General features: G+C 40.0%; 1 protein-coding gene across 1 annotated transcript in view; it reads left to right on the top strand.

Moving 5' to 3' along the window:
* SPOCK1 (SPARC (osteonectin), cwcv and kazal like domains proteoglycan 1) overlaps positions 1–16,890 on the top strand; it is a 255,975-nt gene that overhangs the window by 185,964 nt on the left and 53,121 nt on the right. Inside the window, 1 exon segment of the mRNA XM_052689620.1 lies at positions 11,382–11,496. Coding sequence (XP_052545580.1) covers positions 11,382–11,496 — 115 coding nt within the window.

Genomic DNA, 16,890 nt, shown 5'->3' with positions numbered 1-16,890 from the left:
CAGAAGAATTCCCCATCATTCCAGGCTTCTTGAAGGCTGTGAGAATTTTCTTGGAGGAACATCCAAGTGTAACACAACTGAGTTTCAGTCATTTTCTGTTCTTGAACTTTATGTGGCTGATTGCCCTATGCAGTGAACTCTTTTGCATTTAGCTAGAGAACTCTTTAAGAGAAATTAGCAATAAATAGGGATTGCAAATACTGGTGTTTTTTTTTTTTCTTTGGGAGAAAGCTGACATTCTTGATGATGGTAATCACAGGGCTCCTTTTCTAACTTGATTAGAATCACAGTTTTGGCTGCCAAATCAAATTGGCATATGATGGTTGGAGCTTAAAAAGCCCTCAATTAGCTGCACTCCTGTGTCTCTTGTGGCAGTTACCTGTGCCTTAGGGATGGCCTGATCACCTTGTTTGGATGTTTGATGTGTACAGCTGGTATTATTGAACTCTTTCCTACTGCAGGCAAAGTTGAAATGGTTGAAAAAATCCCTTTTTGCAAATCCCCATTTGCATTATGAATCATCTGCCAAAGTTCAATTGTTAAAAGCTGTCCTCTTGACAGGAAGGTGGAATGAGAATTTGTCATTGCTTATAGCTAATTACTAGCTTAAAGAATAATATTATTTGCATAAATTTAGTTTTCTTCATGCCTCCACTTAAATAAAAAGCAAAATTTCTGGTATCCAAGTGATGTCAGAGGTGCTGCTGGATGGGGACTTCTAGCTGCTTCTGGAGAACTGCTCTGTAGGGTATTAGACTCCAGAATCCTTACCCTCTTTGTTTGAGCAGAGGATGTGCTAATGCTTGCTTGAAAGTTATGAATCCTGGGAACTTTAGGAGAGGTGTCTGCCTCTTAGCACTGGAAAATAACTAATTTTTCTAGTTCTGGAATTCACGTTTTGAGCTTTAAGCAGCAAACACTGAGCCATTTAAAACATCAAAGGAGGTGGTTTTTTCTGGCTTGGGCACATCTTTAATTTAAAGCAGATTTATTAAAGGCCAAAATAGGATAATACTGCAAAAGGATTAGCTGTGGTTACTTGATTTCTGAGCAAACAAACTAATTCTGCTTTCTTTGCATGGGCGTCTTTCACAGTGAGTCCATTCACTGAGCAGCAAACTAGGCCTGGGGTTTGCTTTTATTTCTTTTAATTTTTTTGTTGTTTCTATTGTCATCTTTAGAAATCAGAAGCATTGCTGAAAGCTTTGACTTCAAAGCTGAAGCCAGCTTACTCTTTATTGGTTGCTATGCTCAGAGTTATATTCCCTAAGCTTCTTTGCTAGTAACTGCCAAATGTTTTGTTTCAGCACTTTTCACCACTGGGGCTTTTACTTTGTTTTTGTTGTTTTTTTTTCTTTCACAAAATGTAAATTCTGAGAAGTCAATTAAAAATAGATTATTGTTCTTAGGACTTTTTTTCCTATTCTGAAAGCAGACAGAAGCGGCATTGCAGAATGCTGCTTATTTTGCATTAGTACTTAAGCCTCAGATTTACTCCATTTATAAAGCAACATAAATTTTCAGATCTGAAAGTTTAGTCAATACTAAACATTTTGAACATCCAGTAACAAAGCATGGATGCTGCAAGGGTCATATCATAGTTTTTGAAACCTGAACAAGTCTGCTGTGAACTACTGAACCTGATAGATTTAACTGGAAAGGAGTGTGGTAACTCCTCTGGGGGAGTCTTGGTCTGTTGGAATTTATTAATAGTGATCAGAAAAAAAAACAAAACAGATTGTCTTTGCACATGAGAAGTGAAGGTCAATGTTTGCTTAGAAGATGATACATTGTGTGAGAACTGAGCATGCATGCTGTAAAGGCTTGAGACTGATTCACCGGTACTTCAGGAGCCAAAGCCGATGCAATAGCAACATTTCTTCGACTTATTTGTAGAAATACTACAAAGGGAAAATGAAAATGTAGGAAATTTTATTTCTGAACTATTATCAGCCTGTACATATCTACTCAGAATACCACCATCAAATGCATCATATATCTTAAGTATTTAGCAGTGTATTTGCAGTTGCAGACTCCAACCTAATGCCATTGCTTAACTCCTTGCTTTAAGCCAAGTGTGTGCTGGAGATGATACAATTGTATTAACTAATTGATGGAGAGTGTTCTCTGTGAGATTTTAGAGATACTAAAATATTGCCAGCATGCTAATTGAGCAAAGCCTTAAGGAACTTGCCCACCTTTTACTACCACCTGACGCTGCTGCTGCTTCTGCCCAGGAACAGACATATGAGAGTGACTGAGTAGATGAACTGTTGCCTTATCTGAAATCTGGACTGATGGAGTTGTATGGCTAAACTGTTCTGTTTAAAATGTCACTGTCTGAGCAGGGAAGCCCTGTGCCTGGGGGTCTGAATGTCCTGCATTGCTTTCGCTCTGCCATATGTAGGCAGTTTAACTGGTAACTGGAGTGTCTGTGTGTGTGTGTGTGTGTGTGTGTGTAGAGCTGCAGATCATTACCTTTTGATTATGTTCATGTTATCTGATGCATTGTCTCCATAAGAGAAATTAAATTGCCTTTAGTAATTTGAAGCAAGTAAAAATGACAAATCATCATTCTCCTGTGATCACTAAATGGCTACAGAATGAGAATGCATCTCAATTACATGGCAAGTATACTTCAAGCAGCATTGATTGGTCCAAATCTCCAATTGTTTTCCTGTGATTTTCTTCGTTTAAACTAAGATGGCTTTGGTCTATTAAAAAAAAAAAAAGTAACTTCTTTCTTCTTTGAATAATACTATTAGCTGTGAATTCTCAGCTTGTAATTATGGAGAGTTAGAATTGAGAATCATTTCACAGAGAGAAAAGTAATATAAAGTGTAAAGAGAAATAAGTGAACAAATGTAGTAGGAAAGTGAGTTTGAAGTCCATGCTTTAGGATGTCAGACCACACTGGAAAGCAAAAAAAACAAAAACAAACAAACAAAAAAAACTGCTGTGCACAGCTGGCAAGTGCCCATCATTAGTGAGCTATTATGGAAATCCTGCAGGAAGAGTAGACAAAGTACTTTTATATGTGAATATAGAATATGGACAGTAAGATACATATGTTGAAGTTAGCCAGCAGTGCTGCCCGCATCTCGATTTAGGTTCCAGTCCTGCACATATTCCTGACTAAAAAAATTAGCATCTCCATAGCAGTAAGTAGCAGGTGTACAGAATGACTGTGTAGCAGAGCATCCTGCAGACATCCTGAGCCACCGGGGCTGCTGCAGAGGGAAGGTCAGGTGCAGAGCTGCTTCTGGATGGATGGGTGTCTGCAACATCGCCAAAGCACTTCAGAGTGTTCAGAGGGCGGGTGTGACCCTGGTACTTGATACTGATCTGAAGAGCCACCAAAAGTGTCTGGATTTCAGTCTAAGAAGGCGGCTTTGCTGAAGGAAAGGGAAGGAAAGCACATGCATACCTTGCAGTTGTCATTGCATGATAGCTAACAGGAGGAAGACTGAGAGGAGAGGCAGAGTAATCCGCTGGTTTAGCCCAGGCTGGTATTAGATCTCAGGGATGAGAGGGAATGGATATTTTTCTTTTGACTCAGCTGTTCATTGTGACAGAGGTGCTTTGTCTTCATCTGCCTTATAACTTGTGCTAACCTCTTCAACTAATGAGGGAAAAGTCAAAATCAGCATTGCACAAATCTTTCCGCTTATGAATTTGCGCTTTTGCTTCCCATCACAGTGCTGCTTGTCCCTTGCTGCTCCAGTACCTGAAGTTCTTTCAGCATCGTGAGCCAACTGAGCCTTCCCTTCCTTGACCTCCATAATTCCAGAAGTGGCATCTAAATTCCATGCAAAAACCAAGTTGATTTCTAAATGATGTGCTAGATTTTGGTGTGCAGAACTATTTTATTTTGTTCACAAAATAGCAATCATTTGTTGTTGCATTATAGTAATATATGGTCCTTTGAATGTCTTCTATCCAGTGCTGTGTCCTTACATACCCTATCTAGCTGATGCTATTTACTGCATTTTTAAGATTCTTAGTTCACATTGAGCTGATTTGCTAGCTGTTTCTCAGGGCAATTTGTTTTGTATCAGAACAGAATTTTGGCCCTCGTGGTCTGTCCAGAAGTCTCCAAATTAGCTGATTGTTTTCTGTCTGCAAGGGTGCTTTGCAGTAGTACATAATTTCCTTGGTTTGCAGCCCTGCCATTCAAACACTGAAATAGGTCTGAGTCTTCATGTGTCAGTTTGGGAAATGTGTTGTCCAAGTCTGTAGTTTCTCCCTTGGATAGTTTTAACCAGCAGAATAGCATTTAAATGCAAAGCTTTTGGCTACCATGAGTCCAATTACAAATATGGAAGGTCAGCCAAATTGTCCTTTAGAATCGTGTTGATGGCAGTTCAGGGATAGAACTCAATTGGCCTCTGAATGGGAGTCCTTCACTCTGAAGGTTCTGTGAGCAGTCCCGAGTCTCTTCTAAGGATCTCTGGTGCACTGATTTGAAAGCAAAGAAGAGCACGAACTCAGGTGCAGAGCTCACCCTGCACTGACCCTGTGTGCGTTGGCAGTCAGGCTCATTGTGTTCTAAAACAAATCTTTGACTTTAATGGATAAAAAACCAGGAGGTGCCTTCTGCTCTTCTGCTGATTCAAGCTTAAGCCATTTCTAATTATAGTGAGAGGCCACAAAATACGAAATTAATGCCATATTTAATTACATGAGAGCTGCCTTTTGCAACTCAACTGTTTTCTGAAGCTGTAGATGGGGAAAAATGTCTCCTCCTAGAAGATGACCCTTCTGTCTTTCTGGTTGCTCAGGAGTTGGTAGTCAGTTGCTTACACTTAACGCTGTAGGAAGTGAAAACTTGCAACTGATTGCCAATGACTAGAACTTGAAAGAAAAAAAAAAAAGCCAACTTTAAATGTTACATTTTATAGTCTTAAAATTGACAAGCATGATTTTAGGGACTGAGCCTTGTGCTTAGAGCACCTGCAATTGGCACTACGAATGATGTGACCTCCTGACTTAGAGTGGTATTTAAAGGTTGCCCAGGTCTCACTTTCCTTCTGCTCTGTGGTTAATTTTGCCCTGAGAGCAAAGACCTGCATCTCCCCCTCCTTAGATCTACAGGACTGCAGAGCTGTGGAGCATGGAGCAATTTGTGGTCCTCCAAACTTTGCTTCATGTGACCTTTTGGCTTTACTATATTCAGCTGCATCAATTTCCTCAACCTGATTAATGTCTATACCTGGGAACCTTGGCTCTTTCTTTGTGACCTCACAGCTGGAGCCTATTCTCTTTTACCAGCAGGTTATGAACCACCAACCTGTCAGCAAGTGTGCAATGAGAGACCTTGTCAAATATTTGCAGTTTACTTGAGATACAGTGAGGTTCATATCGTTTCTTGCAGAAATGAGGATTTCTGAGTCAGTGATCCATAACAACAACTTAAAGGTCTGCAGCTAGTGTATGTTTTAAAAATGATTCAGTGTATATTTACACAACGGGTTGTTTGTGTTAATTAGAGTTTATTCCACCACTGACATACATGTGTAACTCCTGTTAATAGCAGATGTGTTCTAATAAGGAGCACAGAGTTCCTAATTAAGCCATACTTTGTATGGCTTTTATTGCAAAGGCAAACCACTGTGTGTTAGCCTGGTAACTCTTGTAACAGAAAACAAATTATTGGGGATTTTTCCATCTTCCCCTTTATGACAGTAGCAGCTGGAGCAGAGTACATGCAGCAGCAAGCTTACTCTTCCTACAGATTGGTGGGGGAAAGGTGCTTCAGGACCACTGTCATGAATTGGAGAGATGTGTGAGGATGCTGGTGTTAGTTTACAAACCTGAATACATATGGCTGACTTTGCTGCCTTGCCAGCTAGGCAGCTGGTTTTGGGATTCTGGGCTTCACAGAACCTAGAAGTGTGCAGGATTCCCATTAATTGCATGTGTTCAACAGGATGCAATGGCTGTGTATCATGTAGTGTGTCTCCTCTTAGCAGCTGAAGAAAAGATACTGAACTTGTTATTATCCCATGTTGTTTTGATTCTTTTCTTAGTAAAGTAAGTCTCTTGGAATAAGGTGCTCTGAATACAGTAATTGTTTCTTCATGATGGGAATGAGAAGCAGAGGCTTGTGAAGCAAATAGTGATAAGAGCCCCTAGCTAAGGAAGCAATGGCAAACATTGCTCTAAAGCATGTAAATAAACAGTCCCTCTCAAATAGGTGTCTGAATTCCAATGGATTCTAATTACCTGCTAAGACAGATAGGTAAGAGAAACTACAGATACAAAGAAAACCTAGATTTAAAAAATACACACGCTATAATTTTGGAAAGGTTTAGCTTCTGCTGATGGCAGGTGAAAGATAAGGTAGAAAATAATGAGCTTTTGTATGTGAAGTTTGGAAGTGTTGTATTGTGAGTGAACAAAAGATGCACCGTAAAACAAACACAGCATGGAAATAATTCTCAGTGGAAATGTAGGAAGCTGCAGGGCCTTCCAAGTGAGAGCACTGCTCAGCAATACGGTTTTACGGCTGCTATTCAGAAGATGTAATATTTCAGGTTTTAACATACATTTTAATTAGCATCCTATAAAATTTAACCTCCTATTCCAATCTTGTCTGTCTTGTGAGAAAGAGATGGCGCAGGAGTTTATCTCCATTATGTATATTGTCTGCTGGTTGCTTGCAGCAAAGAAAATATGCTTATATCTCTTCTCTCCTTTTTTAATTCACACTTCAGTTAATGACAGAAGCAGTATAACTTTAGAAGTTAACATTTTTTCCTTTATCAGCATAACTACAAGAAATTGGGAATGGTAGGTTTTGTGTTGGAACTTTTTTATGTTATGATCAAATCAGAGTCTCAGATCCTCTGCTGAGCACAGTGTTCTCTCACATCTTCCTCTGTGGTATTTGGGGTGCTGAGCTGAGCAAAGCACTCTGCTTCTCAGTTCTGTGTTCCTACAACCAGCAGCAACCTTAGCCACGTAATATATTCCAGAGTGATAGAGATATATCTGTATATATGTGACCCTGAAACTTGCAGCTGCATCTACATTCCTGCTAAACAGTGTCCTCAGAGCTACAGTCTCATTGCATTTACCCTGAGTGCACTGTAATTAAAATCATGGTGGTGAAATACACAGCTTTGTTGTGACAGAGGGAGCTGTCAGTCTCCATCCTGGCCACACAGCAGGGCATGGAGGGGCACATTGCTCAGTGCTAGGCATGGTTTGTTGTGCTGCTTCATGCCAGCTCCCCATGCCCAGCAGCTGCCTGCCTGCCTCAGCATTGCTGTCCCCTGCTTCACCCCTCTGCTGCTGCATTTTAAGCAAATAGTCAAGTTCCTTGTGTCGTGAAGCAAAGCTCTTCAAGGTATTAATGTGGTCTGATGGTTGCACTAAACTGTCTGTGCAGGTGTTCATTAGTCAAATATACACCCTTGCTTAAAGGACCACAGAAACTTATTTGGCAATATCACTTATGTGCAGGTTAGATTCAAACCTGGCTGCCAAAGCTTAAAAGCCAGTATAAAGAGAGACAGATACGTTGTTTTATTGCATCATAAAGAAATACCCAGATTCTCCTCCAGCGGGGACCACAGGATGGAGACTGACAGGCAAGAATAAAATAGCTGGGAATAAATTTTATGTAGCTATTTTCTTTCTCCCTCAGATGTGAATGCTTATGCAAAACACATTGCTGTAGATTCACTGACAATAAAGAGGGAATCATTATACGAGTAGTCAGCTCTCAGGGGAACACTTTAGCCAAAACACTCTCTGCTATAATTTCCCTCATCTTAGTTGAATAAATTAATTTATGAATTTTCCATGAATATGTTCAACTGTTTCTCCCCTCATATATTTTATTGATATCCATATGTGTTTAGCAACAAATAACAGAGCTGCTTTTCCATTTGCAGTAAAATAGTTTAGAGATGTTTATGTGGGCCTTGGGGTTCATAGTAAATAAATGCAGTTCAAGCACCAGGGAGGTAGCAGAGAAACGTAAAGCTTGGCACACTCAGCAGAGATTAAGTCAGATCCATTTATAGCACATCAGGCTGGATCCTAGAATCAGAAGGATGAGCCCTAAACTGTGGGACTGCTCCTAATGATTTGTACGTAGGATCACTGCAGGGAACTCCATGTGTGTGTGTTTGCAGAGCTCATAGCATCCATTTGGCTTTGAAGTCCATGATGGGTTGGGTCACTTGTCAGTGTCCTGTCCTATACCTTGTATTTTGTGTGTGCCTGTGAGAAAAGGAGAGGAGGGTTGTAAGAGGAATGAGGGAGTTTTGTTTTTAGAAGCGTAGTTCCTGTGTTTTGAAGAAAGCTAAGAGTCTCCTTCTATACTGTTGGTCCAGCACCAGAGTAGTCTGAAAACTTCATTGATACTCCATTAGGTGTTTTCTGTGGCCATTCCCTCTCTATCACTAATTTTGGTTAAGTAATGTCATTAAATCCAATGTGAAGCTATTCACATGAGCTGTTCCGGCATGGATTATTTCAGTAAATGTGAAAAGTACAGTTTTTCCATGTTTTTCTTTGGGAAAGTAGAAGATAGTTATATAAGGTGATTCTGTGTTGGAAAGTAATCAGTTATTCGAATATACTCAAACTATGGAGTTCTTTCATCTTCTTTCCCCAGCACTGGCCTACCAGACCAGTTCCATCAATAAATACACAAAGGAACATTCCAAAAAGATGGGTATGCAGTGTGGGGTTAAACATAGGCAAAACAGTATACCCATGTGGCTGCACCATCGTGACTTTGAAGCTCAGGTATCCTACTTACCCTGCATGTTCAGATCAGAGAGCTTGCCCTTTGTAATCAGGGCGGAGTGGGTTTTTTCTTTGGGTTTGTTGATGCTTGGAGCTTGGCTTTGAGTTTTTTGGTAGCTGTTTTTATCAATCCTAAGGATGAGGAAAAACCTGCCTTGCTGTTTCCGAGTATAAAGCTCTTTTTTTCTTAACTACATATGCTAATGAGCTTGCAATAGGCCTTAGCATCTTAAAGGTGGTGTTTAAAGTATAATTGCAAGTGCTTAGATACATAATTTACATTTATTATGCATAATAAAGTATGTAACTAATTGATGTTCTGTAAGGGATTAAATCATCAACTCCAGCTGCAGGACGATTTATGGCTGTGTTCTCAATAATACACTGACTATCAGAATGTGCTGCAGAAAAAGTTGTCATCTTCAGAACTGCATGCAGAGAGCGTTCTCCTTTCTTCTGGTCTCCTTTACTTCTGATCTGCTTTCTGTTGTGTGTGTGTGTGCTGTGCAAACTGCATAGATTAAGCAAATGTGCTTACGGAGCAGACAGATGAAAAATAAGTACTTATTTCTTGCAGGAACTGCTAGGAATATAAGTAAAGTGCAAGCTAAGCTTGCACATGTTTGTGTCTGTGCTCTTCCTAAATTGGAAGGGCAGAACATCACACAGAGCATGCAGCCACCAGGGTGCATTGAAGTTCAGAATGGCTGGGAGATAATGTCAACAGAATAGGATGTAGGCAGAGGATAATGGGCTCCTGCTGCTAGATTAAAGCTTGGGCAAAGATGAGCCCCTTTAACAAAAATAAACAGAGGCGAAGCCAAGACATTTGCAGCATTTTCGAAGCAGGAGGCATTTATCTTGTAACAACATCCTGTTCTCTTCTCTTGGCTTCCACTGTACCAAAATAAAGCAGATGATGCTGTGATTCTGTTCAGTGGCTCTTGCTGTAAGAGCTCTGGTTGCCCACTGCAACCTCATCGAAGTAATGCCGTGGACCTGTGGGATGTGTCCCTCAGCCCTTTAAGAAGCTTTACATTTGAAAACACGCGGCGTCATACTGTGTGAGCATGCTGATCTAATTTTCAGTGGGAAAGAATTAATCTATAATAAAACTCAGTCTTATCAAAGGATTTTGCAGGCCAGCATTCCCAATTTCCCCTGGCAGGAGGCAGTCTCTGCAGGGAGCAGTGCAGCCTCAGGGCTGCAGGCACTGCTCCCTCCTCTATTAAAAGCCCTCAGGCTATGTTGTGTTAAAATCAGTACTTGAAAAAGGGGGGAAAAAAAAAGAAAATGGGATTGAATTGAGTTCAGTAGGTATCCAGCCAAAGAGAATGCTTGGCACGTTTCTTTTTCTGCTTCTGTGTGCTGTCCTCTTGTTCTCTGCTGTATTAGTACATTAGTCTGGTCTCCAGCGATCATGCTGCTGGGCTCAGGCTGGGGAAAGTATCCTTGAGGCAGTAACTGCAAAGAGGACAGCCACACAGGTACAATGCTCTTAGAGAAAAGTCAGCACTAAAATGTACGTAATGCAAACAGCAAAGGCTGTGAATAGCCAGAGTGCTATAAATCAGGGCTTTTTAACTAGCACGCTCCTGCAATATTAATTCTTCTGAATTGTCTCATTTGTCCAATAGTGCACATGTCCTGCTGTCCTAAATAGTCTGGATGCAGTGCTGTAAATCCCATCTGTGAGGTTTTAGGGAAGGGAGAGGAACCAGCAATAATATGCAAATATAGGGAAGTGTACTGCATTCCTCTGTGGGTGGGTATGGTGGTAATGGGCTGACAGTTGGCCTTGATGATCCTGGAGGTCTCTTGTAACATCTATGATTCTAGTTTAATTTTCAGTCTTTGGTTGTTTTACAGTTCTCCTGTATTTCTGGAGTTGGTTGAATAACAAACAGTTGATTCTAGGGACGGTGCTGTAAACAGTTAGGCAGCTTATAATGACTGGTTGGAGTCGCTTAGAATTTCATCCTCATTGAGAGCAACAGACGTGGAAGGACCAGTCTCATCCTCAAGTGTCTGCATCTCTCAGTAAAACATTTTCTTTGAATTCAAGTTGGTTTCTTTTAATTCTCACTGTTGTGAGGGTTGGTGTTGTTCCGTGGGTGCTACCAGGCCTGGGCACTGCTCTCAGCAAAAGTTGGTGTTCCCAGATCCTGAAAGACCAAAAAACTTGGGATTAGTACCAATAATATACAGGTGATAAGTGAAACAACCCCTTTGAAGAGCTCATACCTCAAGCAAGGTGATGCAGGATAGGAAGCAGCTGGGATTCTGAAGGTTTGTATTTCTTTCCCATCGCTGCCACTGATCTCTCAGTGACCTGAAAGGAGTTGACAGGAGTTGCTGTGCTGCAGGTTCCATACGTTTAAACAGGGAATAATAACACTTTATGATGCACATTTAGAAATGTCATGCAAAAGACTGCATAGGAAGTAGCTATTATTGTGCTGTGACCATAAAAACAATGGCATTTTCAATAGAGATAGAAGTTTTGCAATCTGTCCAATGCTGTTATGGCTAGATGCAATTTCTCATTTAATCCACAGCTGCTGCTTTTATATCTTGTCCTAATTCAAAACATATTCTTGCTTTTTTTATGATTTCAGTGCAAGTTGGAATTTCATGCATGTACTTCTGGCAAAACCATCACAGCTCGATGCGAAGGGCCCTGCCCGTGCCTCCCAGGGCCTGAGGGTCCAAAGCACAAGACAGAAAAGACAGGTGAGTTAAGCTGGTGATGAAATGACAACAGCTAAGCTGTTTCCTGCTGTGTTCTCAGGAAAAGCATAATACAGGCTTTTTATAACTGGTAGTTTTCATGTGGAACACTTTGAGAAAAATCAAAAGTACAGCGGAACTTTTTTTTGTGTAATGTAATGCTTCCATTCAGCTTCTGCAGAACTGGCATCTACCTGACAGAGTCTCATAGGAAAACTGAGTTCTGGCTCATGATTTTCGTGTATTGTGTGAAAATATTTTGAATGAAATTCTGAATCACAGAAGACCAAAAAAAAAAAAAAAAAAAAAGAGACTTAATGGTTATTGCTTTGTATGTAAGTAAAATAGATACACATTTATCAGTAGCCTGTATTCTTATTCAGAAAGTCATTTAGGATTGCATGGGCATATGTTCATGCTCATTGATAATATGGGATCCATATTATCATTATTAGCCTTGTTGTTGATGTTGCCATTGGAAGTCGCATGCTATGTTTATCTGATTTTATATAAGATAAATGTGTGCGTTCCCTCAACAAGGCTGAGATCTCAGCACCAGTATTTTCTCTGCCAGCTCTCCACTGAGCTCTGTGTTGAGGTCTGTAAGCTCAGTGAGCTAATTGACCTCCCCAGGGAAGTAAGCACAAGCTGTCTTGGGGTGACCTCATCCAAGGGGTATTAGCACTTTCAAAGGAGAAGCACTCAAAGCCCAACTCCAGCAGCAGTGCCACAGCCAGGTTCTGTCTGAGAGTTCTACTCCATTATGGGAAAGGCAATTTAGAAGAGGAGTTGGTTTTTGGAGTATTTGCAATCATTCTCCAGTCTAGATCTTGAAAATTCAGGTTTGCTCTGTTTCTTGAAAATCACACTTTTGTTTGCCTAGCTATTAAGACTTAAATGAAGTATTTTAGATGGCAAGGTTCTGAAATCAATATATAAATAATATTGCTTTATGTGACTTGAATCTTTGGTTACAGAATGTGTACTGATAAATTGCCTTTTACTTATTTTTCCCTCCTTGCAGTCTGTCAAAAACATACTTTTCTTCTCCCTGTATGCCCTCTTTGTTGCCCTTATCAGAAAGAGTATCAGATTAATAAATCTTCAGTGACATTTTAAGCTTACAATTTCATTCACACAAGAGAAAAAAGATTCTAATAACCCTTATCTTGATAAATGCAATTTGACAGGGTATATGTATTCTAAAACGCAGGCTTTTGTTTTGCTTGACTCAAAAACTCTAACTCTGGCCAACAAAGCATTAATTTAATAGATTGGGTGATCTGTGGAGCAACTTTCCTGAAGGCATTTTCAAGAAGTCCCTCTTGGGATAACAGTACTTGTGCCATTGCCTTGGTGACAGTAGTAGGGACAAGGATGTTAAATGCTTCATTGCTGCCACTCAGCGTGGCATGAAAGGAGTGCTTGGAGAAGTACAGTCACATGGGAAATAAAGGAAATCCCTGTCAGATGTGTATGGAAATGGTCAAAACAATACACTAGTTATCTCCAGCACCAAGTGTGTGTAAAGGAGCTACTCTTGAGTTTGATTATATTGCCATAGGCAAGGCCACTTGTAGAGGTGTGGGAGTGACTGTGTGCACGTTGTATGTGTGTATAGCAGGGCTGGATGCTGAAATCCTACTTTCTCTGGAATTTAACCCTCATTAGTCATGATGCATGTGGTGCCTCTGGCTGCAGATTGGAGTGAAGGAGTCTGTATGATGTGTGTCTGCCCCTTCCAGCCTGGTGACAACCGATCTTCCTCAAGTTTATACTAGAATCATCATTTCAATTGCCAGTGGAAAAAGTTGTCTACAGGATGGCCTTTAGTATGATTCCTTTGTTTGTTCCTTTCAATACTTGAAGCAAGCTTATAAACAGGAGGGGTATGTCTGTTTACGAGGGTGGTGTCACTTGGTAGTGATAGGACAAGGGGGAATGGTTTTAAAATGAGACAGGGGAGGTTTAGGTTGGATATTAGCAGGAAGTTTTTCACACAGAGGGTGGTGAGGCACTGGAGCAGGATGCCCAAAGAGGCTGTGGATGCCCCATCCCTGCCGGTATTCAAAGCCAGGCTGGATGTGGCTCTGGGCAGCCTGGTCTGCTGGTTGGTGACCCCGCACATAGCAGGGGATTGGAACCAAATGAGTATTGTGGTCCTTTTCATCCCAGGCCATTCTATGATTCAGCAAGTAGTGTCACCTAGTTTTGGAGAAGCAAGCCTGAGTATTACGTGAGGTAATGTGAGAGAGGTGAAATGCAATTGATAGCAGAGCACCTCAGTCCCCTGCAGGCACTCTGGTCCCAGCAGCACTGAAGCGAGGTCCCCTTCCTCAACCTCCAGTCTGGAGCTCCTGGTAGTATTTACATCACTTGGTGCCATAATGCTTTCTCTAGACTTGATCCCAAATTTCTCTTCCTCTTATAGTATGCTGTATCGATATTGCTGAATTTGAATAAAACTCAGCAGGTTGGTTTTTTATGTAAAGATTTGTTTTTAAAAAAAAAAAAGTCAACAATTGGGACTTTGTTTCTACTCTTTACTTAGTTCAATCCATTCAAATAAAGAATAATCTTAAGTGGAAAATGATAGAGCTAAACTTCATGCTCCATACAGATGTGTCAGTGGAAAAATACTAAGGAGAATTACAGTGCAAATGCTTCCAGCAAAATGGAAATGCGGCTCTTAGAGCTACTGCATAAACTTTTTAATGCCTATTATACAACAAGGTTAAATATATGTGCTTGTGAACTTCCAATTTGAAGGCAGTTCACGTTAATCTTCACACATTCATTCAATCATCTTCAAATATTATTCCATAATAAATTACTTTCAGAAATTAAAAATGTAAAGGAACATTTAATTTCCAGCGTACTGTAATTCTAAATGTCATGACCTTTTTTTCATACGCCTGTGAATAAAACTGGCAGCAGCATCAAAGAAAAGCAAACTAAGTGTATGTGCTCAGAGGTAACAATTGACTGCAGTGTCTGAGTCGTATTCCTTCCTACTCCCTAGACTCCTTCAAAACTATCTCTGCTCTGAGGATGAAAATCAAGACTAGTAATCGTGTTTAAAAAAAAAAAAAAAAAGTGGAATTCCTTTTATAATGGTGACTGGTATTACAGAGACATTAATAAAATAACAAATGCTAGCAGAAAATACACCTGAGTAATCTCTAGTGGGGGGAAAAAAAAAACCCACTAAGAATATAAGCTTTCCATCATGAAGCCAAATGTTTGAAAAGATGATGGAATTGTGTTCTTTATTTTCTGAAATGGAATTTTAAGTCAGTTGTCTGAGATGTAGGGAGCAGGTCTCTGTGAGGGTACTAATGGAAGATTTCAGAAAATAAGACAAGCCTTAATGTCCCCTCTCTTTCTTTTTAAAATCCCTTTAGATTCCTTTGGTTTATCAAAACACTTGATATGCTTCATTATTCACAGCAGTGTCCCAGCTTTACAATATGCTTCCATGCAAGCCACTGATTTCTAACTCAGCTACCCAGCGGCAAAGGTTGAGCTGTAACTTGCATTGAGGATAGCTGCCCTTTCAGAGCAGACGTGTCCTCTTATCTAATGCCTTAAAATGAATGAGGCTGTAATTTCAACAAAAGAAAGATTGATAACTAATTCTTAACTGCTGCCACGAAGGCGCCACTATTTAAGACACAAAGTCTTGTCTGTTGAAAAGAGGTTTTCAGGTACCTCTTTCAAAAGTTCTGTGGCGTTAGAGTTCCCGCCAAGTGCAACTTCATTTGATGCCAACTAAAGCTTCTAAAACTCCTCCACTAATAAAGGACTTCACAGAAGAAACAATTTTAGTTTCAGTTCTTCAGACCCTGCTGGCAAGGGAAGAGATTTTCTCTTTTGCAGTGTAGTCATCAAAAAGACAACACTGTGCACCAAGGTGGCATCTCTTGGCAAGTGTGAATTCTTGACTGTGGTAACACGGTTCTGTCTGCTTCCTGAACAAGTGCATGACTCCTGTTTGTTACAAGTGCTAGCAGTGTGGTAGCTCATGCATGGTGATGATGGTGTAACTGCATTTTAGGTTTCTTTCTGACCATGCTCTCGTTCTGTGTTTTCTAAAATGCTAAATGTTATACCTCCAAACACACTGCTTTTGATTTGTTGCTAACAGGGTCACAGAGCCCCTAGAGCATGAATGGATGCAGTAATTCAAACTGGATTTATCCCTGTGTATTAGGTCTTTTTGACCTTGCACAAATGCCCAAGGCAAATTCTAAGGAAGCGCCATTATTTTGATGAGGGAATTCTAAGTTCAGTAGGCAAAAGAAAGCACATTCAATTACACTGACTGTTGTTTAAATTTCTAAAGGGAGTCAGGAGAACACTTTTAATTACAGAAATAGAATTTGGCAAGCTCAGTCAAGAATCTGCCTTGTTTAGGGTATAGCTTAGGTTCTGAATCTGAACGTTTACCTAACAGCCCTACTGGGGATGATGGATGAGAAGGTCTTATGTTCCATTCCCTATTAAAGAGAGTACTCATTGCATGGAGTTCATTCAGAGAAATCAGTCTTATTTCCCAAATGAGTTGTATGACTTCTTGTGTATGACTGACTGACAACTAAAAGAACTTCAAGTCTTAGAACTAAGTCTTTCCTTATCCAGTTACAGCAAGTATTTCAGCTTAAAGTTTTTGTATTCAGTTTTCATGGCTGGAGAGTGCATCATTTTAAAGTTTCTGAAGGTGAAATATGAGTAATGAACATGGCTGAGTTGAAACTGGTTTCTTGGGTTCAAATTAACAATGCTCAGCCTTTGTTTCCTTTTCTGGCTTAGAAAAAAAAGACTTGCAAAAGTAGATTTCTAGGTAGATATCTCAGTGGACTATCTGAGTCTCAAACTCAAGGAACAATAAGACAAATGCATTCTAAAACTAAGGCTACAGAGCGTTTCAAAGCTGTATCTTGTTAACTCTGGGAGGTTCTTTTTCTCTGTTTTTACAGAGGGGCAATAATATTTACTCAAACCAAAGAGTAACTTTCAGTGCAGAATGCAGATAAGAAAAAAAAAATAGTGATGCATATTCCAGACACTGACATGCCTCTGTCCTGGGCTTCTGTGAGGAGCAAGATTATCAGCTCTAAACATATTGAGATCTGATTTTTTTGCTTCAGAATTTTCAGTATGAATGCTGCAATTCATTCTTCTAACTTGTTAACAGGATGAAACAGCTTTACCTAAGTAAAACTGGGTTAGCTACTATCTGTAAATAATAATAATAATTATAACTGTTATTATTACTGTTATTTTCTGAGTTTTCACACCAGGAGATTAGTCTTTATTTTGCTACTCCTAGAGGCATAGAAAATTAAACTGTTTTCATTACCGATAGATATTTTCTGTGAGTAGTGAAGTGGCTGT

The sequence above is a fragment of the Tympanuchus pallidicinctus genome, unplaced genomic scaffold, assembly GCF_026119805.1.
Source record: "Tympanuchus pallidicinctus isolate F22 unplaced genomic scaffold, pur_lepc_1.0 scaffold25, whole genome shotgun sequence".
NCBI lineage: Eukaryota > Metazoa > Chordata > Aves > Galliformes > Phasianidae > Tympanuchus > Tympanuchus pallidicinctus.
The sequence above is the reverse complement of the archived record's forward strand: the minus strand, read 5'-3'. Positions and strand labels throughout refer to the sequence as shown.